This window comes from Eutrigla gurnardus (genome assembly GCF_963514095.1).
Source record: "Eutrigla gurnardus genome assembly, chromosome: 20".
Classification (NCBI taxonomy): domain Eukaryota; kingdom Metazoa; phylum Chordata; class Actinopteri; order Perciformes; family Triglidae; genus Eutrigla; species Eutrigla gurnardus.
Window position 1 is genome coordinate 3104565 of NC_139931.1, and position 27583 is coordinate 3132147.

Genomic DNA, 27583 nt, shown 5'->3' on the forward strand with positions numbered 1-27583 from the left:
ACTTAAGTAAACACCAAAGGCCACTCACTGTACACTGATTTCCTTTTTTCGGTTGACAATACAGTAAACGTGAGGCATGTTAAGAACAATTGAGTTACATGTATTTAGATTTCTTAGAATTGTAATGAAGTAGAGTATGAAACACCTTCCAGAGGCAATGGGGAGTGCATTCTCATTTTACAAGCTTTATAACAGTATAATCATTTAAGACGCAAGATTATTGCATTGAAATTATCAAATTGATGGTTTGTGGAAAACAAAATAGAAACCTCTGAAAAAAAGGTCTGTTCACAAAAAAAAAAGACTTCAACAGAAGTCTTATGGACATTAATGGGTTAATTGTACATATTCGGTGCAGCCGACTTAAAAAAAAAGGCTTTGGGGGTTTGGCAGACTATCCATTCAGCATACAAACAATTGCACAAGGTTCAGTCATTCAGTGTTTCACAGCCTGTCCACCTTAAATCAAGACCTCTCGTATTTAAAGGTAAGCAAGCTATACATTCCAAATTTAAAAAGATTGAAATCGGTAATCAGTGTAATGCATATTTATATTTTGATGTTAATCTATCCACAGCTGGTATGCACACCATTGTGCTGTTGGTGTTGTGGATACTGGGAACATCCCTGGTGTTGCCAGATCCCGACACAGCAGGAGAGAAAGTAGCTGAAGAGTCCATTCCCTGTTCTAAGACATGCACCTGTTTACACGATGACTACAGTTTGGAGCTCAACATGTATTGCAGTGCTCGTAACTTCACTCAAGTCCCAGCCGACATGCCAACCCCCACTCATTCCCTCTGGCTGGATGGCAACTTGTTCACCTCCCTCCCGGCGTCATCTTTTAAGGATCTTTCTAACCTGGACTTTTTGAATCTGCAGAGTGGCGAGCTGGTGACACTTGACCCTCAGGCTTTCAAAGGACTTAGGTCACTAGCACACATTCACCTTGAGAGAAATCGCCTACGGATGTTGCCAGGTACAATCTTCCTGAATACCCCTAACCTTGCTTCAATTAGTCTCCATAACAACCAAATCAGTCGTATTGAAGAAAGACTGTTTGCAGGACTCTCACACATGTGGCTTCTTAACCTAGGGTGGAACTCATTGGCAGTTTTACCTGAGACAGCTTTCCATGACCTACAAGGTCTACGGGAGCTTGTTCTTGCAGGCAATAGACTTGCTTACTTGCAGCCACAGCTTTTCCAAAATCTTGCTGAGCTTAAAGAGTTGGATCTTACTGGAAATCACCTCAAGGTCATCAAAGCGAATGTGTTTGTTAAACTCATTAAGCTGCAAAAGCTTTACCTGGCCCAGAATCAGATCGTGACAGTGGTACCAAGAGCCTTTGTAGGCATGAAGTCACTAAGATGGATGGATCTCACAAACAACAGACTGACTTATCTCCATGACGACACTTTCTTGGGTCTACACAGTCTTCATGTACTGCGTCTTTCCAACAACTCAATAACTGGAATCAAGCCCAGGACTTTCCGTGATCTGCAGTACTTAGAAGAGCTACGACTCAGCTACAACAAGATCCAAGCCCTGGGGGAAAGGATCTTTGAAGGGCTTGGTCATCTGGAGGTCCTAGAGTTAGAGCACAACCAAGTGCAGGAGGCTAAAATGGGTAGTTTCACTGGGCTCGCTCATGTTGCCGTCATCAACTTGTCTGGAAGCTGCTTCCACAGTCTACCAGACCAAATGTTCAACGGCCTGTCGAAGCTTCACAGTCTGCATCTGGACAGAGGTTGCCTAGCAAGAGTCACAAATCAAGCTTTCACGGGACTCTCTGGGTTACGGAGGCTTTTCTTGCAGCACAACAACATCTCTGTGGTGGAACGCCAGAGTTTTGTGGACCTGGTGGGCCTATTGGGATTGGACTTGAGTAACAACAAATTGGAGGTTCTCACGACCCATACCTTCTCCGGGCTAAAGAATTTGGAGTACTTGCTGTTATCCAACAATGAATGTCGACAGTTTTTGCAGAATGGCACAAAGCAGCTTCTCCCAAGGCTGCGCTACTTGGATATGAGAGCCAATACCTTGACAAGCATGGTGCCTGATTTTCCGGAGAGTATGGAAAAACTCTTGCTATCCGGGAACCGCTGGAAATGTGATTGCAGTGCCCTCCCACTCAGAAACTACAGCTTGAGGAATCCGTTGGTGATACCTCGGCAAGTGGAGACCCACGCAGAGGGCGAAGAGCCTGACACAACTATCACCATATACAACAACATTACATGCACCAGCCCACCGAGACTAGCTGGTCAGGACCTGCGGGACATTGACAGTGAACTCTTCCAAAGCTGCTAGACAAACACTGATCTGTTTGGGAACTGGTTGGTGTTTCCTGCAATATTTTGGACCTGTACATTCATTCAGTTTCTAATTCCAAGAGTTTAATTGTAAAGGCAATGCATTTTTCAGGTTTTTGTTTCACATTTATTATTTACAGAATGTTTCACAAATATTTTGGGGATGCTATGAATTTCATTCAATGAAAAGACAAACCAGCAGTCTACAATTGTCACTTCTCTGCTTCTCTTTCCTCAACCCACTTTGCATGCTTTGAGATAATTTACTCTATGTTGACATTGGAGAGTAAGCTAGACTGTATGGACCTGAATGCTACCACTTTAGGATCTGGGTACCTTGGTTAAGTGGGGTTCCTATGCTTGCAGGATATATACAACAGAACACTTTAAATGTGCATTTCGATGATGTTTTTAGAATATTTTAATATATATTTGGAATATCCTCCCTTCATTCCATTGAACATGCCCTTGTCATGAGGCCATTTGGGTGAATGGCACAGGCCTGTAATGTGAAATTAACATGGAGTTGAACCATTATGATAAAAACTGATCGTAAACCCATGAAACTACAGTATAAATCCCAATGTACTCGATCATTTAGGTGACTGGGCTGGTTAAATAAACAGGTTAAAAACACAGGCAGGAGGGAATGTGTGTGTGTGTTACAGCTCAGACAGTAAAATGTCTTCCGGATATGTGTATTACTTAGTGTGGTGTCCAATAAGCGTGTGTACCATCCATGTTTGTCACTTTAAAAACAATAAAACTGTTGGGGAAATTGCTTTAAAAGCGCAATACATTTGTTTACAACGTGTATGCCTTCACTGTGTTTTCATGTTATATTAACATTAGCTAACTAGCTAAACCACACACACACACGCACACAACACTGACTTATACACGGTGGCAAAGCTTCACAGAACATTCAACAAATACAATGCAATAAAAAATACGTATTTGGCGGAATATAATGGGTGTAACGTTACCTTTCAGACAGACAGGTGAAGCGCCGCCAACAGGTAGCTCTTTAGCTAGCTAAAGTTAGCTTGTCGAGTTCGCTTTTTCGGGACAATTCATGTCACATTCAATTATATCGGAAAACTAGAATGTAGAATGTTCATGAACCTTCATGACCTTCCTGGTGTCTCTACAGTCTAACCCACATCCAGCATCGTGTCTCTCTCTATATCTCTATCTCAGCAGAAGTCTGTAGGATACTCGCCTGTTCATGTGTTTTTTTTGTTTAGTAAGTTAGTTAGTTGCAATGTTTCCGACAGTACGTGAAGGCAACATTGTTGACGAAGCCCACGTGCGCAGAGAAGGTTCCCGTTGCTGTGGTTACTAAAGCGCCTCAACTCATGTTGGCAGTTGGAACGTAAACGGCAGCTCTACAGGGGGAAACGTTGCTAGTAATGGACCCGAATCATTCCTCGTGTTGGGATTTCATTCAGGAGACGGTGACACCGCACATACCGAACATCGACTTCGATTATTCATCGGTATGACTGATTTATTTTTATCTTTCTAAAAAATATGCTAACGCCTGCTAGCTAACTGACAAAAACATCAAACTCAATATGACTCAATGAAAAATAATGGTTTCTCTCAATGTTACAGTCCGAGAGTGAAGAGACTGTCAGCATATATCAAAGACCAGCTGGTCTTTCCCTGAGACCTGGAGACTTTGACCTCTTTCCAATGGAAGATGACGAACTAGAGGTAACATTAGAAGTTAGTTTCATGAGTGTTAATCACAGTAATGTCAGGAGCCCCAAATAAACATAATAATTGATGCTTTTTTGTATGTTTGTGTGTTTTCTCAATCAGGGGCTGTTGAAACCTGGGACTGTGATATTGGATGATGGTGAACCCTCTGGAGCTGGCGTTGAGGTGGGTTGTATTAACCACTCTTCACACTATCTGTGGCGTACACTAAATATGCAATGTTTCCTCTCCTGTCTCACCATTAAAGGCTTGTGAGAGCGATAGTGAACAGAGCCAACACCAATTTGTAAAACCAAACAACAACGTGGACAACACAAAATCTGATGAGGGTTTTCCTGTTCTCTCATTTGCGGTGAGTTTGAGAAAGTACAAAGAGTAATGTTATGGTTATTGTTAATGCAGTTACAGCTTCTTATTAAAAAAAAATACTGGTTTTGTTGCACATCAACATCCAGAGGCTTGAGCAGTGGGATTTGGATGCTGTCCTGCAAAATCTGAAAAGGCGTGGAATACCTCTGAAAGAATGTGTTTCAGTTGACTCCTCGAAAACACATGCAGGTATGTAATTATAACACACAATATTATTGTGACAATAAACAATAAAGGGTTCATGCATGATTATGAATTTAATGTACTTTATTGTTTTTGTCCATAGATGGTGACAAGGACAGATCCCAGGAGGATTTAATGGAAAGACTAGTTGCTATCTGTAACAGCCAGTCGTCTCCGTCTGTGTCTGAGCCTTTGAAAAGTCCAAACCACGTCAGGTAAGTCTCATCATTGCTCATGTTTTGTGACCAAACCTGTAAGATGACGATATAAATCACCCGTTTCTTGCAGACATAATAATGTGTCGAACAAATTATCTGTGAGGGAGGAAGCCGAGCTGCAGTCCAGCCTGCAGGAATGTCCCACTGCTTATATGGACCTGCGTTACCTCGATCCTTCAATAAAACCACAGAGAACATCCCCAACTCTTTCATCAGAGTCCAAGTCAGCAGCCAGACTCAACGCTCACCAGGAAACACCACCTGCAAAGGAAGCCAATCATCACGTGCATGCTGGATCACAGATGGGGGACAGGTAAATACATCCCGCATTAGAAACATTTGCTTCAGTCCAGCGGATTCTGTTTCAGGTTCTTCTGTAACGTCTGCTTCCAGGAGAGTGACTGGCAAGAGCATGTTGCTTCAGAAAATCCAGGAGATGAATAGAGATGGAAATACATATCCTAATATATGTATTAGAGAAGAGAAGCTATCCCAGCCTGTAGAGTCCACATACAGCCGTGATAAACAATCTCCACACGTGCAGTTTGAGCAGAGAAACCCTCAAATGGAAAGCCCACCAACAAGTCAGCAAAGTACCATCAAAGAACAAAAGCAGCGGAGGTTTGATTTTTTTCTATTTTCATTCAGAACATCATCTAGAATGAACACATATTTAAAATGTTTTCACCATGTTTTTATCAGTGATCAACAACACGTTCAGCAGACATTACAACACGATCACCAGCAGATTCTTAAGCAGCTGGAAATACATCGGCCTCTCAAGTCTGTCAACCAGAAGCAGCCAGCTGCTGAGAGGACTGATGTTCTTTACGACGTTGTAAGTGCCACGCAACTCAAACTCACTACTTAGAGAATCAGCCTACACTTACTGTATCGTGACCTGTTTTTAGGAAGCATCTCATCTTCAGTCAATCCGTACACTACCAGCAGATATTGGGAGTAAGAGTTGCATACTACTCATCGTCAACCTCTCCAGCCCCGGTGTGGTCAGAGCCAAAGAGCACGGGAGGACAAAACATCTGCTTCCAGCTGCAACCAAGTCAGACATCTATAACACTTTAGTGGCTTGGTTTCTGTCTTTGGTTCGTGAGTCTCTCTCTCTCGTTACTGGTGTTGGTTCATCGTAAAGCTGACTCTCCCCCTAGTAATGATGTTATGTGTATTAAGGTTGGCCCGGAGTCACTCTATGATGAAGGCGACGTTGGTGCAAAGGTGCCATTCTGGGTGGCAGGACTTCAGCAGCTGTGGACAGAGGAGGGACTGGCTTTGCATGTCTTAGCTGTGGCTCGTCACTCTTATACACCGAGGGTGAATAACAAAAGACTTACTCCGTGTGCTTTACAGTATCCGTGCTGATGCCGTTCTTCTTTCTTTCTTTGTTTTGTAGAAAAGGGACTTGGACATCCATACACCTTTCCATAAGCATGTTCGCAGGTTCCTCTCTGAGACCTCGCTCAGTCTAATTGGCCGCTGGCAGCTCAAAGACACAGAGGACCAAAAAGCCTCACCCGTCCGTCTGCCATCTTCCTGTTTGAAGAGCTTCATCTCCACCGCCTCCAGCAAAAAGGTGATTGGCTTCAGAGAGTGTGATTTAACATACATTTCAAACACCAATGTGGCATTCTGTCGACTGTATTCTGTTCCCGTGGCATTGTATTTCAGGTTATAGATCGGACGTTTGGGCTCAGTCCAGGGTTTTACTGGCAGACTGTGGAAACCCAGGAGCATGTTTCTAACTGGAGAGGGATCAGAGAAGAGCTGCACACAGAGGTGTGTGTTTTAATGCTAAGAAGCACTGATTCGGAGGCAGTAAAAGGTGGAATAACTGAGTATAATGGTCTTATTTTGGCGGCAGGTATCCGTTGTGCTGGGGTACAAAGCTTTCCTCCAGCATCCCCTCCTCACACACCACGCCCTCCAGCTTGTTCTCCAATCAGGACTCGATGTGTGCGGTCTGAGGCTCCTTTATCCACCACAAGGGTTTCCGGCTGACAGCGCTGGTAGGATGTAACTAAAGCCATCTGGTTAGAAGTGTCCCTCCCGGCTCATTGGTCTGGTGGACATCCTGGGTCCAACTGTGGCCCGAGGCCTTTGTCAGTGTGTTCATTGAATTGAAGTCATCTTTAAAGAACTCTCCCTCTGATTCAAAGGTGCTGGACCTGCAGTTACCCAGAGAAGTGATGACACCTGCCAGCCTGTTCTAGCCCTGGCTGTTCGGGGCCGTCATGCCCACTCAGCGTTAAAGGATATAATTAGTTCCTTAGATTTTGTGATTTCCAGAGAGACAGGCCACGACCCTCTCAGGTCCCCGCTCCTCCACTCCTCTCGCCCGGCCAGCCGGGTCCACAGGGAGCTGTGTCTGTGGTTTTCAGGAAGAATCCAAGGAGGGAGTGCACAGACTGACAATAGGGATAGGTTTGTAGTGTTTGTGTAGCCATCCTTCCATCCATCCAGTAGAAGCATAATAAGTGGTTTTATACTTCTCTCTTCAGCAGCTCATCTTCCCTTCTGTGTGCGACAACAAAAGGTACTGTAACTCATCAAGCAGCCAAAACTGGCAAAAGGGGGGGATTTCCTGCTTTTTCTGTTATGGGAAATGATGTTTGCAGCAAGGCTCAAAGACTTTAACTCACGTGGAGCCACTAACCCCTCTGTCCGCTGCCACGTAGCTGACATACTCCTCGTGGCGTCGCCGGCCGTGGCGCCGCGCTGCTACGGCAAAGTGCTGGCTGTTTGTGAGTCCAGAGGATTCAGTGTCCGGGGTCTTCACCGTCTGCAGCTTCACAGCCATGAAGCAGCAGCGCTCGGACTCTCCAACCAGCAGGTAGAACTACAGGACACTATTTTCACTATAGAGTGGAGACATGGGGAGAATGGATTGTTCAGCTATTTTATTTGGGTCGAAGGAAACACAGATTTCTCATTTTTATCACAGTCTTAAAGCATGTATCACACCTGCAAACTGGTCACCTTTTGGCTACAGTCACCTTTTTTATGTCAACCAGGGTAGTAGAAGTGAATGAAGAGGGTTTTAGTTTTGCATGTTGTCACCTTTTTCACTTCTCCAGAGTTTGTAGGTCTGATGTATGTCTTCTCTAGGCTCGTGTGTTCTGCAGTCCACATACGGTGACCCTGGATCAGGGTCAGCTGGAGCTGCCCTCTCACTGTCTGGTGTTGTTACTGAGGAGAGAAAATGCACTGCACCACAGTGGTAGTCTGCCAGCAGGTCTGTAGTCCACCTCAAAGCCCTGCCTCACAGGGCTTCAATGCGTTTGTGTGTAATAATTGCAAAAGTCTACATTACCAAGTTCGTTGTGAATAAAATAACCTTGCAGTTACTTTATTATTTCAGCCATAATGAGAGGATTTGAGGCACACGAGCTTCTGGGTTGCATCCTCTCCCAACTCGGTGGGGTTCACACAGAAGAGCCAGGCTTGTGTTTCCACACCGTGCCTTACAGCAGTGACCTGCTCCACATCTTTGGTGAGCATCGTGTGTTCAGTCTCACTGAATGCTCCTCTGCTCTTCCCCTTCATGTTTCTCACGGATATCTCCGTTTTAGTGGAGTGTATGTGGACAGTGCCAGATCCTTCCTCTGTCATCCTGTCCCATCGGAAGTGTTCATCCGACTCCGACATGGAGCAGGTGGTGATTTTGTCCTTGTGTGGGAAGGACATGAGCCTCCTACACAGACTGCTGACGGAAGAGCCAGAAGGTGGGTGAAGCTCAACTGAAGCCATGAGAGCTCGGCTTGTCCTGGGCTTTGGTAAACAAACAAAATGCACTGTCGAGTTAACATAGAATGAACAGATTATGTTTCAACGGTTGTTATATTGATATTAAAAGGTAAAGGATTCAAGCTGCTTGGGCTGAAGTGGCTGCCGACATTGAGCCGACTCCAGGCTCAGGAACTGAGTCCATACGAGGTGGGACAGGAGCTCTGTGAAGGCAGCCTGGACAACCTGAGGTCCTCTCCTGCCCTGGTGTGTGCTCTTCAACGGGTCGATGCTTTCACTTCACTGAAGAGGCTGCTACCACCTGGTTACCCTGGTGACCTCAGTGTCCTGATGTCATCCACACCTGAAGTGGCTTTCAGACAAGCTTCCCTCTTCTTCTTTGAGCACGAGATGATTTCTGGTAGGTTTGTTGAGAGCTCTATAGAACATGCAGTCAGATACCAAGCCGAAAATCAAATCTCTCCTCCAGTTTGAAGTATAAAGCTTATCACAACATCTTCTATCCTTTACAGACCACAGCATATGGCCAGTTCTGAAGTTTCCTCCTCCAAACTGCAGCACAAAAGGTTTGTGTATAAAAGGAAACATCTTAGATAACATTAACAACCATGTTGAACTTCTGTTCAACATTCTGTTCATTGTATAAATCTTTCTCTCTCATAGGTAGGCCGGTTACAATAACTACTTTGTTGTACTAATATAATGACAATATAATGGGATAATAATGCAAGTAGGAACAATACATTTTGAATCCTTAACAATATGGAGGGATTGGAATTGGAATGTGAATTAAAAACAAAAACATAAATAAAATAAAACCACACAACCAACAAATAAATACATAAAGGCCTCTCTCACTTTACAAAAGTATGCAATGTCTTTGCAATGACCAAGTCTTTTAATGGTCAGGAAGCCCAGCTGTTTGTTCTGGCATCATGTTGACACATCAAACATTGACATGTAAACAAACACAGTGAGTAACACCGAGCTCAGCCAAAATGACCAAGGTCATAATATCCTCCAATAAGTCTAATAACAACTGTATTAATATATGGTTACCAACATTCCTTTACATGTTGATGTGATGATCTTTTAGTGGCAGAGTTGTGTTTTATAACATATCTATCTTTGGCATTCATGACTATAACTTTGACCATCAAACTTCCTGTTCAGATCCACAGATGCAGCTCACTGTGTGCCTGTTCAAGCCGACAGTCTGGAGGCACGCTCTGGCTAAAACAGTGTGCACTCTCCAGCTGAGTGGCCTCTCATTGGTGGGCCTGCATGTAACGACCCTGGACAGGAGCTCTGCTGCCTCACTGCTGCAGCCTGCAGAGAGCGTAAACCATTATGATTATCCGTCTGAAAGATGAGCATTCCTTTCATGCCAAACGTCTGCCTCTCTGATTCATACGGTGCTAAATGTCGTGTGTAGGACCCTTCAGATCTGGAAGCCCACGTGGAGTACTTGTGCTCCGGCTCCTCATTGGTTCTCTGCCTCCAAGGGGAGGATGCTGTGAGCAGACTGCTGGATGTGCTGGATCAAGAGGACTCATCCATATGGACCTATTATGGTATGGCCCATTCATAGTAGTGCATTATATAAAGTTTGAATGGTCTCTGTAATATCTGTGACCAACGTTACAGGATCAGGATCATATCAGAGAGCGATTCAGGATGTGAGGAGGCTTTTTCCAGAGGGGCTCTGCTGTTCTGAGACCAGCACAATGAGACGGGAGGAGGTATGCACGTCGCTCACACGTCTCTGTTCTTGACCTTCCACGCATAAAAGACATTCTGTGTTGTTTGGTCTTCATTCAGATACTCTGCATGCTCTCAGACCCCTCAGCCTCTGTGGAGCGTGAACAGAACTGCATGCTGGTCCCCGTGAACCAGGAACGTGTGTCACCTTCAATGACATCGGGAACAAAGGGAGGTTTGTGATTTTTTTGTCTGGTTTTATTTTGATAACGAAGATAATTCTATGTATTGATAACTTTGGTAAGAGAAATGCTGCATATCATTAAATTAATGTCACTTTAAAGTTGACGTTAATGGTTCATTGTGATTTAATCATTTATAGTGCCAGATGTTGAAATATGACTCGGTTCCAGATGACCTTTGTAAACCGCCCAGAAAACAAATGTTTTGCTTGTTTACCGGCAGCAGGGAGACACAGTGCTCTCTGGCAGACGACCTGTCTGCTGATACCCTTATATGCTCCACCTCTCAACCAAGCGGCATCCCAGCTGGACATGCTGGAGCAGCTGATAATGTCAGACTGCCACCTGGTGGCGGGGAGGATGAGCATACTGGACGATGAGCAGAGGGAACACATCAGCGGGACACTGAACGTGTCATCAAGAGGAAAAGAAAGGGTGAGATTTCTGCCTTTTACACTTCCTTTGGAGCTTAAAAAAGAGCAACCAGTGATTTAACCTCCTCATTTCCCTGGAAGATGGCTCATCTCTGCACAGCACCATGTCTCATCCTGGCTCTGCAAGGGAAAGCAATGTGGACCGGCTTCGACTTGATCCTTAAAAGGTAAAGCAAAAGACAATTTAACCGACAGTATTGTGTATATATGTATATAAATAACCTCTCATCGTTACATTAGCATTTACAAGGAGAGATCAGACCTAGAACAGGTTGGGGAAATGATCGTCTACCCAGAGAGTCAGGAAGAGGTAAACCATGAGATTCTTGTTTCTTGAAGGGTTTTATTTTATTATTGTGTATCAGCTGCTGTTTTGTCATGAAATGTTGTTTTCTTTATCAAAAAGTCACCTTTGAATGTGTTTATGTTGTGTTCCCCCTCCAGGCTGAGCAGCTGATACGTTACCTATTTGATGGCTTGTCTCCTGAGAACTGCCAATCCATTGTGAATCCATAAAGTTTAAACGGATCCAAGCATGCCAAAGGTACTGGCATTTCATGTCTCACATGTTCAGGAGATACTTGTTTCTGATATTAATATATTTTTCTAAATCAATGTTCTCTAATAAATGTTTTTCCCTTAAAAATCAGATTTCATATTCTTTTTATTTTTCTTCTGTAAATAAATTCTGAGACAAAAAGTATTCACACATTTCAGATGAAAAATTATTTTAATACTCAAGATGATAAAAATAATTTTGTGAACTCTGTAAACCATTGCATAACTGTAGTGTAACAATTTAACAAGTGTTAACAAACTAGTAATGCACTACAGAAAATATGCTGTACACAATCCTCAATGTAGAAAAGAAAAATCTAGCATTCTAAGACTTGCATTTATTTCTGTGTTTGCAACACAAAAAAATATCAATTTACCAACAGAATCATTTCTACAATTAGCAGTAGATATATTCCTACACATCCACACAGCTCATCACAAAATAAGGGACATATTGTTAAATCTATAAATGTCTAAACTCACTGACGTTAAGCAAATAAATCCATGAAATGCAGTTTCCTCAGATTTCACACATTCTCTATGAAATCACTGTATTTCCCTGAGAAAAATACATTTCCTTTCTTATATTTCCTCATTACGCTGACAAATAGAAACTTGACAGCTTGCATTTGTTTAAGTTCTAATAAATTTTATTGAATTCACAACTAGATGCTACATCATAATGAATTAACTGCGCTCCATTATATCCAGTGACCTATTCATTGAATATCTAATTTAGAACAATACATTCAATATTTCACGGCTTCAATGTTAAAATAACATTTCTACTGAAATTTTCTAAAGTGTATGGAACAACTGGTTCCACATTCAGATTCTTGTTGTTCTAGTATTTTACTTAATTTGAACAGCTCCATACATCATACTCATATACATGTACAAGATTGCATAAATCTTCAGGCTCCATTTTCATTATATTAAAAACAAAAAGACAACACAACAACTAACAATAATTCAAAATAGATTAAACTATTCCAACGCAGAGCATAACGATACATCTATTACAGTTCATTTACAACAATCTTCCTATTTGGTGCTTTTTCCTTACAAACAATTGAGTTTTTGGTGCAAAATGACAAATTGAGATCAAAATTGTGTGTTAAATGGTGAAGTATTGCTGTTTTCTTTTTAATGGTATGGCAAATACAGACCGACATCAAGATTATCATGTCATCGTTTCCACCTTTTTCCATTTCAGCTAAAGTGGCCTGAATCCAGAGGGTCATTAAGCAATCACATTGTGGTCAAAAAAATATTCTAAGGCACTGGAATTTTGATTCTAATTCAGCATGTTATATTTTGTCATCTGACTAAGAGCAAACACTGTTTTGGAGACGAATTCTCTTGATACCAATCGACAATACGCATTTATTAAAAAGGCACAGATGTACTTGAAAAAGGATAAATGGTCCGATAAAGAGAAACATTTAACAAATCTAAAGAAATGTAAGTTTATCAAGTAAATATATTTCATTCTTTTTTTTAGAAAACTTGAATTGGGGCAAGTAGACCACTAGAGAGACCAACACATTATCCTAACAACAACTCAGTTTTAATCACGTCTGTATCTGCCATTAATGTTCGTCACAATCATCATCTGTCCCCCGTCACTTTACAAAAACAAAAACTAATTTGGACCGCGGCTTCAAGAAATAGAAAACAAAAACGTGAGATAGAAAGAAAGCACCTTACAGTCACTGTAGGCCTGCATAACCATCCACTTCCAAAGGGATTGAGATTATGTCGTTAAGCAATAAACAAATGTGTATATGGCCACTTCAGAAGACAAATGTCAGTCACCTTTGACCCTTTGACATTCCTTCACCGGAGACGACAATTAAACGCACACTGAATCCTCCCGTAAGGTTGTGCTCAGACCAGCCACCAACATCAATGTATACTCAACACAAATATACAAATACACATCTGACCCATGCATGTTTAATCATTCCTGCATCAACTCAATGGAGCCGACTTCAGATAGAAAAAGATGCCATTAATTAAGTTCATTAACATTATCTATTTAAGGTACTAGGTGATTACCGTTTAAAATCAATTTAGGTGTCTGACTGAAATCAAACAAAAAGGATGAAATGTAGCACAAAAGAAACAACAGTTCAAGTCTTTGGTAAAACTGCAAAAACATGGGCTTTAGTCCATTAATGTTGTAGCAAAAGCCGTTGGCATAGTCCTGTTGTTTACTCGCTATGAGGAAATATGTATTACTGAGTGACATATTAAAGCAAATACATCACCAACACTGGATTCCTGCCACTCACAATGCTGTCTTTTCTAACTGTGGGCCTTTGATTTTTATATTTCCACACTAGACGTTATTAATTAGTTATTAATTCACAGGCAAAACAGAAAAGACCCCATCCGATTAGCTGTACTGTCCACTGCTATAGTGTGTGTGTGGGAAAGAAATCCAACAAATGCACATTTACCTTCAATCAATTTTTAACAATGTACAGCAGTGCACGTCTGTGACATCATTCTTAGCGATATAAAAGTACTGACTCGGATTTCCAAATCAATAACTCAATCCAAGATTTAGTCAAAGTAGATGAAGAACGATTAATCCATGGTTTCTGAAATCTGAGCTGTGGATGGACAACATTCAAACATCTAAATGTATAACAACAAACTACATTAAAACCTTTTTCCAGTATAGCAGCGAAGCTTGCAACGTTATGAAGCCGTGACTACACTCAAAAGAAGTCTATACAAATATTCTGGCAGTGTGACACAGTGCAAACTTTTTTTTTTTAAGGTTTTTGTTTTGTTTTTTTGTGGCTGGTTAATATATCGCATAACATGCAATACCAGAAGGGTTTAGCCTGCCTTTTATGCTGTAATATAATGAAGTCACTAATCATGAAAATGCTAAAATACCACACCTTTCTTATTTTCCTCTGAGTTGCTTAATTGTCATTTATGTGAATGTAAACAATGCATTTTTCCATATTTAGAAGTAGCAAAAAAGTGTACCTTGAGATACGATATTTTCTATTGAATTCAATGCAAGAATAAAAAGGTTTTTGTCGTTTTGTTTTTTTTAAAACACAGTAGAAGGTCATTTCAATTCCAGGAACCGAAGCATACGTCCTATCCAACTCACAATTTAACACAAAATTCTTCATTCACTGCCGTTATCACAATAAAACTACTTTAAGTTACTCAACTATTTAAAAAGCATTTGTATATGTTGCTTTATAAATTCATCCGTCCTGCTTACACACTCCCAAACGTTGAATTGAAAGAAACTAATTTGAAAGACTTCCGAAGCTGCACCATAAGAGCACCATGACCGAGGAATGAGTGGGTTGGTTGTCGGTTAAAGTCAGGACACGGGCGCAATTATCAATTATCGTCTGCAGAAATACTTAAATGGGATTAGGCCAAATACGCTGGCATATATTTATATATACACATATAGTCACACACATGTCTTCTGCAAAGTTAAACAAGACACACCTGTGCACAAGCTTCACCTACTTGTGTTTAGCTGACAATTCTACAACCTTTTTCACGAAGGCAAGGCACTTTAGAGTTAGAGGCCGATATGTTCTAGACACACTGGAGGGCTAGTTCCCTCCAAAAAACACCAGCTCAGGCTTTTAGCAAATACAAGACGTGCTTCTCTAATAGGCTAGGCTATATAAATCTCTACAAAACAAAACTAACTGATTGAATAACAGCCTTAACATGTAGCATGTGCCTTACTGATATTACAGCTGCTGGTTATGCCTAAAATGCATCTTTAAATTTGCACTTACTTGATTGAAATTTTATAAATCTAGCTATGAAAGTAGAAACTATTAAGTACTTTTCTATGAAATCTTAATAATATGTAGAACCATGCCATGATTTAACAATAGGAAACATGAAATATCCAAATTATGTTTCACAGTACACACAAAAGCTTCAGACATTAGCTTATATAGAAAATAAAATTATAAATCTAAAAAAAAGTCACAAAAGAATACCTACGAAAGCAGCTTAACGCAAATTTCTATATACCCTTTAATAAAGTCCCAGGTCAACAAAGTGCTTTAATAAGAAATTAAACTTCTTCAGACAGTTGGTCAAAATAATGATGCTTGACTTGGTTCATGAAAAAGTGGCTTTACTTAAAGAGGAACACAACAGTGTGTCATGTGGTTAGTCTGATTAACACCTCATTGGATGGGAAACATTTAACAAATCTGCATATTCAGTCGCCCTCGTTGGACAATACTTTGGCCAAAGATTACTGTATTTTTTTATCATCAAGCCCTCATAGTGTTGAATGCAAGTGTGCATTAATTCCTCAGAGCTTCTAAAAGCACTTTCTGCTCCAATGAAGTGGATTATTTCACACCTTTTTAAGTTTTCTTTAAGTAAAGGTACGAGGACACTTTTTAAACTGGAATTTCAGAATAAAGTTCTCAGATATCTAGTTTCCCCGTTTGCTCCCGAGTGAATGATTTGTTTCATGTGCATCCCTCTTTAACTAAAGAAAAATCTGTTTTGAATTTTGCCCATTTTACGCTCAACATCACCAGACTTGCTGGGTGTGTTTTAAAACGTTTCCACGGTGACTGACCTTGAATGCTTTTAGCACTAGCTCTAATGGCTTTGCCTATATTTCTGTGTAATTGTGTCGGATTGGTGTGATCCACAATAAAAAGCATTTTCATTTTCCATTTCTTATCAAACATTTCCCATCATCAAAATAACTTAAATGTGGGAAAGACTTACAGTATGACAAAGACAGGAGTTTTTTTGATGTCATTTTAACTTTTCTGTTAAGATATACAGTAATATTAAAGTTACAGTGAGCAACTTTTCTTTAATTAATTTCTTTAAATCAATAATCTGTGATGTCACAACACACATTCCCACAGTATTGTCTGAAAACTTGGGGTTGAAATGCCTTCAGATTTGCTGTGAGTGCATTAAGTTAAGAGATCAGAGATTTATTTAAGTATTCCCCGTTTATAAAAACAGGGCGGAAATACAAACTCACACTCATTAAGGTCTTTGTGATTAACTGAAGTTTATAATACTGTTTGTCATTTTGCATTTACTGTATTTAATATGTCAAGTTAGCAAAGAATAGTAACATGAATGTGAGTAAATAAAGATATTCTGGACACAAGATGTATTATTTAAAATGTCCGAGTTACGACAGAAGAGAAAAGGTCATTTAAAATTCTCATTTGATTGTGTGGCTTTTCATACGGACAGCGATCTGGTAATAATGCGTACATAAAATGAGCAAAAACGTATTAATGATTGAATCCCCTGTACACAATCTGATTCACAATACTATTTGTCTGTCAGTCAAACATCATTATATTCTAAATCAATTCACTGTATGAAACAGACATTGCTATTTAGAAAATGTAATATCTATTAGTAGTTTTTCAAAGGGCTAATTCTTTAAATAGTACCTGGAGTAATTGTACATCACCACTTCAATATTTTTGTTCTACAGTAGGGACATTCTGTTTTACTAGGCGCACAGTTCTCACATAGTACATAATGTTGGCAAGGCTGCAGAACAATGCAACGATCATGCTTTTGGCAAACTATACATTTCTTTGACTGAAGCTGATAAATTACCTGTTGGGAAAGAAAAGAATGAATATCAGCTTTTTGAAAAAAATACAGTACATGCAGACTTTTCAAATAAGCATGCTCGATGACGAGCGCTGGATCGGCATGAACCTGATGCTAAAAGTGAAATAGCGTGTGTGATCTCGTCCGTCTTACCCCGTCTACAACGTCTAGGTCATTACGCAGCTGACTCTGGATGGAGTGGAGCTTCGACAAGGGGAGCTCCTCCAGCTCCCCGTAGCTACGTAGAAGAGGCGTTCCCGGGGTGCGACAAAGCACATCAAAGTCTCCTCGGAGCTCCTTCAGCTTGCGCTGCGTTTCCTCCCATTTCTGCTCCGCCAGCTGCCGCTCCGCCTCGGCCGTCTTCGCTTGCTCCTTCGCTTCGCGAGCGTCTTTCTGGCACGCTTCACAAGCCTGGAACAAAGTGGAGTGGTTAAAAACAAAAAGGCCATCTATAAAAAGGAAAAACGTTTGCTAAATGAAGACGTGTATTGTGATGGGTTCACTGACCTGTTTGACCTGATGCCAGGCCTCCTCCCATTGTTTGATCTTCCTCTTGGCCTCGTCCAGATCTCTAAAAAGGCGGGCCAGATCAGCGCTGCTGGTTGCGGAGGCGAGGCTGCTGAAAACTGGGGATGGACTCGGGGAAAAGCTGCCACTTACAAAGTCCCAAATGCTGCTCGCCCCTCCATTCAAGCCTGGGTGAGCGACGAGAGACCAAGCATCAAAGTTAATAGTTAGTTGGTTGGATGGTTAATAAAGTAGTAATTCAGCTTTAAAAGAGGAGAACTAGAATATACATTTAAAGGAAAAGCTCAATATTTCTGTTAAATCTGCTGAAATTCTGTGAAAATAACAGAAGAGGAGTCTTATGCTACATCCACGACATATAAGTCGTCTAAATGCTTTCCAGCTTACCCAAAGAGTTCTGGGACGAGGAGGTGGTCGTTCCCAGGAGGCCGTGCTCTTGCTTGGCCAGCATGTTTGAAGGCTGGTTGTGCTGCGATAGCGTCGCAGACAGCAGCGACTGCGACAGCGACTGGGAGAGCGAGCTCAGCGGGGAGGTGGAGAGCGACGACGAGGAGTTGAGAGAGGACGATCTCGCCAGAGAGCCGGGGATGTTGACTGGAGCCGACCCTCCGAGCACCCTTTGACCTGCGGGGGACGAAGGAAATACTGGCGTTTTTAATTAACTTAATTAAGACGGACAGCTCAATTAAATGCTTTAAAAACGGCTCATCCTTACTTGCCAGTCCCATACTGTTCTCTTGCTCCTCTAACTCCTTATCGAGAGATGCCACGTTAATGTCACTGAAGTTGAGATCCAGAGCGGATCCTGAAAACAAAATACAGCCGGATGACGTTTCTATATATAAATACAGAGGAGTGGTAGTAGTGGGTTTACAGCTGATTCTACACACACACACACACACCGATGACGGACTCCACTGTGTTGCTCCCCGGGTAGAACGGCGTGGCTTTTGCATTCATCGTTGATAAGGTGGTGGGTGAGGAACTATCTGAGCCGATACTGGAGGCCAAGCTGGATGTTATACTGGAGGTAAAGCTGGACGCCACAGGGTTCACCGCTGAGAACACACTATTATGTGTCTGAAAGACCAGCAGAGGAGGAATGTGTTTATTCATATATGTGACATCATTAAGCTAGCACCACAAAGTGAGCCATTCAAACACAAACCTGCTTTTCTTGGTCCATCATTTTCTGATCCATGTGTCCCTTGTTCTTAATCTACGATCAAATGAGACAGAAAAAGCACGTTTCAGTGACGAAATTTAAACTACAGGGTATGACAGCACCAGCCATTAGCCACAAACACAACCAACAATTATTATTATTCTATTATAAATCACCATTTGCATCTTCACTCGCATCTTCACTCGCAGCTCTAACGACTCAAAGACGTCGCCTTTAATTACAGTGCATCCCCAGTGTTAGACACATTCTTCGGTCATTAGAAAGCAGTGAAATCAACCTGAGGGGAATTCTTAGTGTAGATTTACAAATGAGTCCCGGCTGTGCATGCGGTGTGAAAATATATTTAGTATGATTGCCTGTTTGGTGTGAAATCACCCCGGTATAAACTAGTGATAATATATACTACTATAACGTTGTTTTTTAACGTATGAAATGTTCTCAGACTGAATTAAGAAGCAATTCATGAGAAAATGTCTCAAAGTGATCAAATTAAAATGACATGAATGAGAAATGAAAACAGTAAAGCCCTAAGTTGTGTCCATGTATGATATATGTATATATTCTTCCTGAAGCTGAAGAGCAGTCTGTGTACCTGATCCTCACGGTGAAAGCCCGGAGCTCTAGGATAGTTAGACGTCACAGATGACACACTGGCTGAGGTGGACTCTGAACATAAACTACTCTCAGTTAAGGATTTGGTTCTGCTGATGGATCCCACTGGGGATAACCAGCGGCTGCTTCCTGAGCTTGGAGTTACAGGTGAGCTATTAGAACATGAAACCTGGGAAAGAGAAGTGCACATGATGACCAAAATATCAATAAATAAAACCAGTATTCTGAAGGGACCAGAGAATCTACATGGATAAAGAATATAACGATAAAAACACACGTGAGCATGGTATAAACTACTCTCGTTAAATTTCCTCCAAGGACCGATATGGCAACATGAAAACATACACTTCCTACTTGTCCGTTGCTACTGGTTGCACTGGTGGTGGAGTTGCCTCCACTGTTCCACTCACTGACTGGACACTCTGAATACTGCTGGGAGGCCAGCTGGGACTGTGAGCTGGACTGGATCACCGTTAGCAACGAGCTCATGGTCTCTTCTGTCGATGGAATTCCTGAAAAAGGATTGGAATTAATATTAAAGAGGAAATTAAAGAGTGGTTTATGGTGTGAAAAACTGTTTTTTCAGAGAATATCCCCTTCATTGATATTCATTTAGTTCAGACTAAATGAAGAGCTTGCAATGCATCCTGGTACATGAAGGCACAGGCGTGTATATAATGCTTAACTAAAGGATTATATACTTCATAGACTTGTGATTCTCCAGCCGAGGAGTGAGACAGTATTTAGACAAACACTTACTTTCTACATGTGCAAACGCACAGAACGGTCCTCTGGGACAGTATCCAGTTTGTCGCATATCGTTGCATTTGGTAGATTTGTAGATCTTCAGAGAAAGAAAAAAACTAATCAGAAGTCATACAGATACAAAGTTAAGATGTTAGAATAAAAACAGCCAGCCACAATGTTCACCAAATATCAGTTACGATACACTGAAATATATATAAATAAAAAGAAAAGCCAATAAAACCTTATAAATACACATTTTGGGCAGGATTACACAGCCACAAACTAATTTCTCTTTACCACGGCTGTAGTCTTATTCACTCTATTATTTATTATAGTGAAATCATAGCTTTGACCCATACACCTTTCAGAGGAACAAAAACCCCCTCACCTCCGGGTGAAACTGCTGTTCGGTGCGAGAGTGACAATACTGGCAGCTGTCTCCACTGTCGCACTTTGAGGGTTCGCCCCATTCATCCCCGTGTTTCACATTCGGGCAAGGAGTTGACCTGCGTTCACGAAGTCAGAACCGTTAACCCACGACAATTATGTAACATGATTGTGGTTTCTAGTGAAACGGAGTCCCATCTTACCGATATTTGAACTTCCGAGGGTTTCGTCTTCGATCTCTGCTGTTGTGGTAGTGAGGGCAGGCGTAGCCCTGTCTGCATAGTCTTGGCGGTTTAGTACACTGATCTGTTTTATAGTTGGCTAAAACAAAGTTGGTATCTGGAAAGAAGTGGCACCAGGTATTAATTACATTTTCCATTTTGCAAGGAAGTGAAAACGTGTGTTATTTGGTGTTCTGGAGTCGGGCTGACTCACCTTGCCAACGGGGGTCTTCTGTCAGAGTTTTCTCAATCATAGCTTGGCTGGCTAACACGCCGGGCTGCAGATCAGGAATACCTTCTCCAGAGCCCAACTGTCCATTTTGAAGGGCCTCTTGTGCTTGAATCTCTCTGTGCAAATAAAGATAAAAAAAACGTTGCTTTCATGCCCAATTACTCAAAAAAGTTAAATAATATAAATCCTTGCTTGTTATTTTCAAAGAGTTAAATAGTACAAAGCCAGCCAATAACCAAACACCATCAAAGCTGATCATTAAACTGCACATTTGTAATAAATACATATCTGATGAATCTAAATTGCAAAAATACTATACAGACCAAGACAAGTGACACCTTATACTGGACCATCCGACACAGTATAAGCCATAAAACTCATACAATTAGCCTCTAGGTGCAACAGCATATTATTCATTTATAAAATACATCTTCTAGTATCAAAATAACAAGAAAGATAACATAATAATTATACGTGCATCAATGTAACTGCTGAAACTTCTATACAGAGCTCAATTAAACATGTTCATCCAGAATCAGGTGTTTTTTTTTTTTTTTTTTTTACATGTTGGCGATTGAACCATCCATTGAACTCTTTCAAAACAGGTGTTCTGTTTACATTATGCCTAAACTGACTGATTCCATTGTGAGGGTAAAGTTTGTCAGGGAGAAATGAAAGAAAGAAAAGAGGCCAATATTTGCTTTGCATGTCACCTGATATCATAGACTGGAGGTCGGAGATCATGTGGCCCGTGAGCAAACGCACAGTGGAGTCCATTCTTCACACAATGCCCTCGAGCGTCTGTCTCATGGATACAAGTGCCAGTCTTGTAATAGCGTAGATGGTACTTGCGCTCTGTGTCACCAGTGGTCCGGTGTAAATAAGGACAGCTGAGGAAGCGAGGACAACAACATTTAATCATTTCATCTCAATGAATACATTAAATTCAAACACTTTGGCATGAAGTTTAAAACAAAACAAAAAAACCAAACCTCAAATCTGCCCAAAATAAACATACTATATGATCTTCCTTCAAGTTCAAGATATTATTGTTCAGTACAACTCTAAAAATGTCACATTTCATACAACAACATACAAAAAAAAACAACACAATTTCAATCAGGAATAATAATTCTACTGTGGCTGCCGGGCTGAAACACCAGCAATGCCTCAAGAAATGTATGGCCAATAAGCCTCTTCAATAAACCAAATGTTCCTTTCTTGAGTAGCAACAGTTGCTATGGCAACACATAAGGTCATACAAAAATAGCCGCCATTGGCAGAGGAGGAACTGTTAGGAATGCAGTCGTTCATTTTCCATTAGTTCAATAATCTCTCTCTTTTTTCTTTCTTTCTATGTGGGGCATTTTTAATTAACAGAGACAGACTCCTTTATTGAGAATTCACATTACTAGTTCCTGTGCAACTTGAGTTAATACTCATCATATTCTCAACAAGCCTTTCACAAAATGTTTGGATATAATTATTCCTCCCGTCAAGACAAAAGGAAAGAAGGTATTTACGTGTAAAATCACATGTTCCTGAAAACAACAGTATTTCCACTAACAGTGGATGTGATCCTGGACGGCACCCAGAGACAACCTGTCAAGTAGCCTCATCTCAAGTGCAACGTTGCATCTGCAACACGCTGCCAACATCTGCAGCAACAGCACACCTTTCAGATAAATACTGCTCACCGAGCAACAAATATATATATCAATACAGCTTCCCATCTCATCTTTAGATCACTATTTTCACCGATACACACGTTTGATTACAAAAAACACTCAGTGGAGTCAGACTCCTCCATCAAATTAGCTTTTATAACATAGCTGGCATTTTAAAACCTCCATTCAAGCCCAGCTGAGCTGATGTGCACACATTAAACATTTTCCAACACACTTGTGTTTCTCTCAAAATGCACAAACATAATAACAACACGTGTGTGCAAACATCACTATAGTGTTACAGCTCCTCCCTGCAGACACAACACAACAGCAACGTGCTTCTACAGCCTCACTAAAGTTTGTTGCACTTTAAAACTCACTATATGAACAATAAAGACATTTAAGGGAAACACACACAATCTGGCCGCTCACATGCAATGCATCCTGGTACATGAAGGCACAGCTGGCACGGCTCCACAACAGGAAAGACCAGCTTTTCTCGTTCAATATATCATGCATTTGCAAACATTTTGCACTGTCAAATTGTACATATTATTACTGTTATAATACGGTATGTGTATGGCTGCATATGTATTTATATATAGTGTCTTTTATTTCTATTTATGTTCTTGCTTTATTGTTCTTTGAACTATTCTATAAAAACACATTTTTATAGACGTGGTGTTCTGTGATGTCATCTTTTTAAGTTTATTTATTTGTATGTTATTGTCTTTCTAGCTCATCGTCATATATATGTATATATATTTTATTATGCACACTGAATGAGGCAAATTCCTTGTGCGCGAAATGTCAATTTTGATTATATTTAAGTTATGATTTGCTTCATAATCTTCTATGCATCTTCATCCCAAACATTGCAACAAAAACATGAGTCAGTCGTCAGCAAACTGCCACACTCCCACCAGCATGAAGGGTCTGGTTTCCTGAGAGGACACTTACTCGTCTCCATCCGGGCAGATGCCTGTGGTCTCGTCGTACTTGGTGCAGTACACGTCGGGGCTGTAGTTGAACGTCCCGTCTCTTCTCCTGATGGGTCGCCTCCGCCGCTGGTTGAGAAAATGCCAATGAAAGCACGTAAAGGGTCTGTGCTGCGTACACTTGTGCTGCAGGAACAACGGGCACTGCTCTGTCCTGAACTCCTTTAAGTATCTGAAACGAGGAAAAACAAAAAAAAAATGCGTTTTAAAACGCCTACTGACGAAGAAAAGAGTCTAAGAGTTTAAATATATACACATTATATATGGAGAGAGATGTCGTGTTATGCGGCTAAGTGGTGTAGCCTTTATTTTGGGTCACTGGCGTTAGCTCGCTATTCACAGAGGAAGCTACGTCGGTGATTCGACGTAGCGACAGTGGCGAGAGCCTGGACGTACGTCTATAAATGTGCGTAGCAAGGGGGAAACTCAAAATAAGGCCGAGCTATTTACAAGCAGGGCTGGTTAGCGAGTTCCTGGCTAATCATTTTTAGCTGCAACCAAGTTGACGGCGCAACAATTCAAACGGAATGTCGCGAAACAAACAATTCCACGCGATTCCGTGAAGTGTTTGTAACGCGTCCGCGTCCGCTGCGTGAAAAAGGGGGGCTGGTGTCGTTAGCGTGCGGTCGTTGTTTGCTATGTGACGTTAGGTTAGTAGTCACAAAGCACTGGGGGGAAAAAAAAGCACCATGTTTTTGAACGCGCACACGCAAGAGTTGAGGAATGCAAAGAAATGTTTAAAAACGCGCAGCGGGCGCGCGCGCTGGATAACGTTTACCGCGCGACGTGCGGGTTTTTTTTTGTCGTTTCCGTGCGGGCAGCTTTTACTCACGTATAGTGGGTAGGTTTCTCGGTTTGAGGAGACGCATTAGCCGCCGTTTTCGAAACCGACGGCATTTTCAGTCAAAACAATGAAGTGCGCATGCGCTCGGATCTGTTGCTCGCGTGCATGCACGTCCGCCTTGCACGCCAGCGCGCGCTGCAAACACTGTAGAGCCATAAAACTCCGACGAGGGGGCGCTGCGCAGGAGATTTAATGTTTTTGTTGTTAATATTCATACATATTCTGTGAAAATCTACTGCTTTATAATTCAATAAAAAATATAATAAAATCAAGTGACATTTCCTCCAGTTATAATGTGGAAATCCACTATTTATTATATAAAAAAGAAGGAAATACTGATGTTATTAGTCAGAATTCTGACCACCAACATCCACATTTACATTTAAAAGAACAGTCTGTACATTTCCTCATCCTCAAACTATTATCTACAGTAAAATGTGATAAAATATAAAGTGTATGCATGTATTAGGAGTAATTTATGTCATTTTATGACGGGTACAACTACAACAAGGACGGTTTAGTCTCCATCATCTGACTCCAGTGTGAATTTTCAGTTTTCTTGCAATGTATGTGTTTTCAAGTGCCTTAATAAATAAGAAGCGTTGATGGGGCCTGCAGCATATCAAACCATCCAACCCCCTTTTCCTCCCTTCTGTATCTGGGAAGCTAATCTGTTCTATTCAGCTCCTTTTTCATGTAAGGGATTTTAATTTACAAATGCAATTATATGTCCAATCCATTATTCAGCTGCCGAGGTCCACCGAGTCCACTGCCTCGTAATTATGCATAAACCTGTTGTAATTACTTTGACATGCCCCACCCCCACTCAGCTTGCTGTTGGACGGCGGCCAGTACATTTTAAGGGTGCTCACCTTTATGGAGAATTATATTTAGCTCGCTTTGTTTTCTATATTTAAAGGTATAACATGCAACAAAATAAATAAATAAATAAATAATCACCCTGACGTTTGCCTCTATTGTATCTTTTCTTATTATTTTATGTGCTTGTAACTCTTCAGGGCTTCAGCAAAGTGCATTCGTTCTCATGCAAAGGTCAAAACACCGTCACACACCTGGAGGCTCACAGACCTCACAGACACAGAGAGAGAGCAGACAGGCCACAGCAGGAGCCTGAATGCTGCATTTCTTCAAAACCCGGCACCTTCCTGCTGGTTTGTAGATTGTCACATCGGTACAACAGCAGCCCTCCATGCAGCCTCGACAATGATCAAGACTTGAATCAACACTTCTCTGAAGAAAAACTGAAGTTTTGCACATAATAAAGTGGTCCCTTCGTGTTTATATGCGATTGGATGACTTTCAGCAACATCATTAAGGCCCACATGCCTGCAAATCTGTGTTTTTAATGATTTCAAACACTCCATAAATTTCACCCATTTTAGTCGGTAAAAAGACCCTCAACGAAGCTCATCTGCCCGATATTATAATCCAGCATCATCCAGAGGAAGTGCTGAATGTAAGCGAGGGGAAAAGTCACACCCTTTTTCCTTTCTGTGACGTCAGCCACCGCAAACCTTTAACCTTTTCAGTAGTCTCAGCTGTACACACAGTCCACTGTCAACCTCTTCTCACAGCATCCTGAGTGTGTGTGTGTGTGTGTGAGTGTGTGTGTGTGTGTGTCTCTGCACCGGTTTGAACCTGGAGGGTCTTGGTTCTGGTGTCTAGGTGTTGCTTGTTAATCTCAGTGAACTTGACAGCTCTCATTGGATTATTACTCCCCTGTCTTCCTGTCTTTGTGCCCTCGGCGGCTCCGATGGGACGATGTGTTGTTCACAGGAGATTCTAGCCTTCGTGCATGTCTGAATCAACATGCAAATTCCCAAAAGACAAAAGCCAAATGACTGACTGCGTTCTTGCACAGTAAGGATATAAGGAGAAAGGATTGTGTCATGGAAACACCACGCGAAAGAATCTTTACTATCACGGACCACAACAACTCTAATAAACAATCAGCGAAACAATCCTGGCTGCTGTTTTCCCAGGCTGCTGGGATCGTTACAGCTGGAATAACAGTTTGTGGTTTGGACTCCTGTTTTTCCCAGTCACGCCATTATCTCTGGCTGAAACACAGCTCAGGCCCACCGCAGGCTGGCAACACATGTTATATATCGATGTGCGATGAAGTTCCCTGTATATGTGTAATATATCCACCCTTCGGCATTCCATATACTGTAAACCATGTTATATTAGATAACTGTGAGATTTAAAAAAAAAAAAGCAGTGCAATATTACAGCGCAAGAATTTATAATGTTTGCTCTGATGCATCGACACACAATGAGAAGCTGTAAACCTTTATGGCAGCTTTCACCTCGAGACTCTGATTGGAAATCATTTAAAATGCTTGGAGAGCACCTGTGTAGCCTGGTAATCTGCATGCCATTAACCCTCCATCAACGTCTTTGTTCCGCCAAAAGCATGTTGAATGATGACGTAAGAGAAGCCTTTTGTATCAAAGTATGTCTGATAATTTCACAGACAGAAAAGCAGATGAAATATGTTTTTCACGTGAGATTTTTTTCGGTGTCACCGGCCCCGACATGCATCTGGGGTTGGAGGTTGCTGTTCATCAGTTTAATGTGTGTTACTGACAGGTAAGAACAAAAAAAAGCAGCTTCATGTTGTCAAACGTTGAACGATGTGTTTGTCTCATCCCCTCCTGGCAAAACACCACCTGCCTCTTAGCTTTACCATCATGCTAACGGGAGCTGACAGTCGGGGTAATAACTCACCGCCAATGAGCACCCACATCAGCCACAATAAGAGTCAGACATCAGATTTTTGGAGATTAAACCCACAAAAATGATATTTTATATGTTCTTATTTCACCTCATTGCATGACTGAGAGTAAAACAAGTATTTATTTATTCCCCACTTGAAGACAATTAGCTTCATTTTAATGTTTTCTCACTCAATTTACAATTCATACTTCTGGAAAAGTGGGACATTTTCTGTATTTCTAACAATAAAACACCCCAGGGGAATTTTTTTTTTATATTTTGTGCTATTT

The 27583-nt window shown here is 41.3% G+C and overlaps 3 protein-coding genes across 4 annotated transcripts; 2 read left to right on the forward strand and 1 right to left on the reverse strand.

The window, feature by feature from the left end:
- The first annotated feature begins 559 nt into the window (after positions 1–559).
- igfals (insulin-like growth factor binding protein, acid labile subunit) lies at positions 560–3103 on the forward strand. The gene has a single exon (XM_084037978.1). It carries the CDS (start codon positions 583–585, stop codon positions 2314–2316), a length of 1734 nt encoding a protein of 577 aa, XP_083894104.1. The 5' UTR covers positions 560–582; the 3' UTR covers positions 2317–3103.
- A 582-nt stretch (positions 3104–3685) lies between these two features.
- LOC311031432 (dynein axonemal assembly factor 8) lies at positions 3686–11593 on the forward strand. Its single transcript, XM_084037744.1, has 29 exons — positions 3686–3817; positions 3936–4037; positions 4146–4208; positions 4291–4395; positions 4499–4601; positions 4699–4810; positions 4884–5126; positions 5207–5651; positions 5725–5916; positions 6002–6142; positions 6222–6401; positions 6497–6604; positions 6690–6834; positions 6985–7249; positions 7327–7361; positions 7504–7658; positions 7934–8060; positions 8187–8318; positions 8398–8550; positions 8688–8972; positions 9085–9138; positions 9746–9912; positions 10008–10146; positions 10220–10314; positions 10394–10508; positions 10739–10950; positions 11031–11116; positions 11190–11259; positions 11394–11593. The coding sequence occupies exons 1-29, from the start codon at positions 3731–3733 to the stop codon at positions 11463–11465; spliced, it is 4188 nt and encodes a 1395-aa protein (XP_083893870.1). The 5' UTR covers positions 3686–3730; the 3' UTR covers positions 11466–11593.
- Positions 11594–11660: 67 nt separating this feature from the next.
- unkl (unk like zinc finger) lies at positions 11661–24626 on the reverse strand. Of its 2 annotated transcripts, XM_084038073.1 has the most exons (16): positions 24543–24626; positions 23673–23882; positions 21759–21935; positions 21028–21161; positions 20796–20931; positions 20594–20711; positions 20218–20302; positions 19804–19970; positions 19439–19627; positions 18829–18879; positions 18563–18740; positions 18376–18465; positions 18048–18284; positions 17640–17827; positions 17286–17543; positions 11661–17135 (listed from the first exon to the last, which is right to left on the reverse strand). In XM_084038073.1, exons 1-16 carry the CDS (start codon positions 24605–24607, stop codon positions 16980–16982), a joined length of 2439 nt encoding a protein of 812 aa, XP_083894199.1. In that variant the 5' UTR covers positions 24608–24626; the 3' UTR covers positions 11661–16979. The 2 variants fall into 2 exon arrangements, with proteins under 2 accessions (XP_083894199.1, XP_083894200.1); XM_084038074.1 differs by lacking the exon at positions 19439–19627.
- Positions 24627–27583: the final 2957 nt, after the last annotated feature.

Coding starts and splice junctions, on each gene's coding strand:
- igfals (XM_084037978.1), top strand. CDS start 583: ATGCACACCATTGTGCTGTTGGTGTTGTGGATACTGGGAACATCCCTG.
- LOC311031432 (XM_084037744.1), top strand. CDS start 3,731: ATGGACCCGAATCATTCCTCGTGTTGGGATTTCATTCAGGAGACGGTG. Junction 6,835..6,984: donor GTTTCCGGCTGACAGCGCTG/GTAGGATGTAAC, acceptor TCTGATTCAAAG/GTGCTGGACCTGCAGTTACC. Junction 9,913..10,007: donor TGCTGCAGCCTGCAGAGAGC/GTAAACCATTAT, acceptor TGTCGTGTGTAG/GACCCTTCAGATCTGGAAGC.
- unkl (XM_084038073.1), bottom strand. CDS start 24,607: ATGCCGTCGGTTTCGAAAACGGCGGCTAATGCGTCTCCTCAAACCGAG. Junction 18,466..18,562: donor CACAGTGGAGTCCGTCATCG/GTGTGTGTGTGT, acceptor TTTTGTTTTCAG/GATCCGCTCTGGATCTCAAC. Junction 17,544..17,639: donor CCTGGCATCAGGTCAAACAG/GTCAGTGAACCC, acceptor ACTTTGTTCCAG/GCTTGTGAAGCGTGCCAGAA.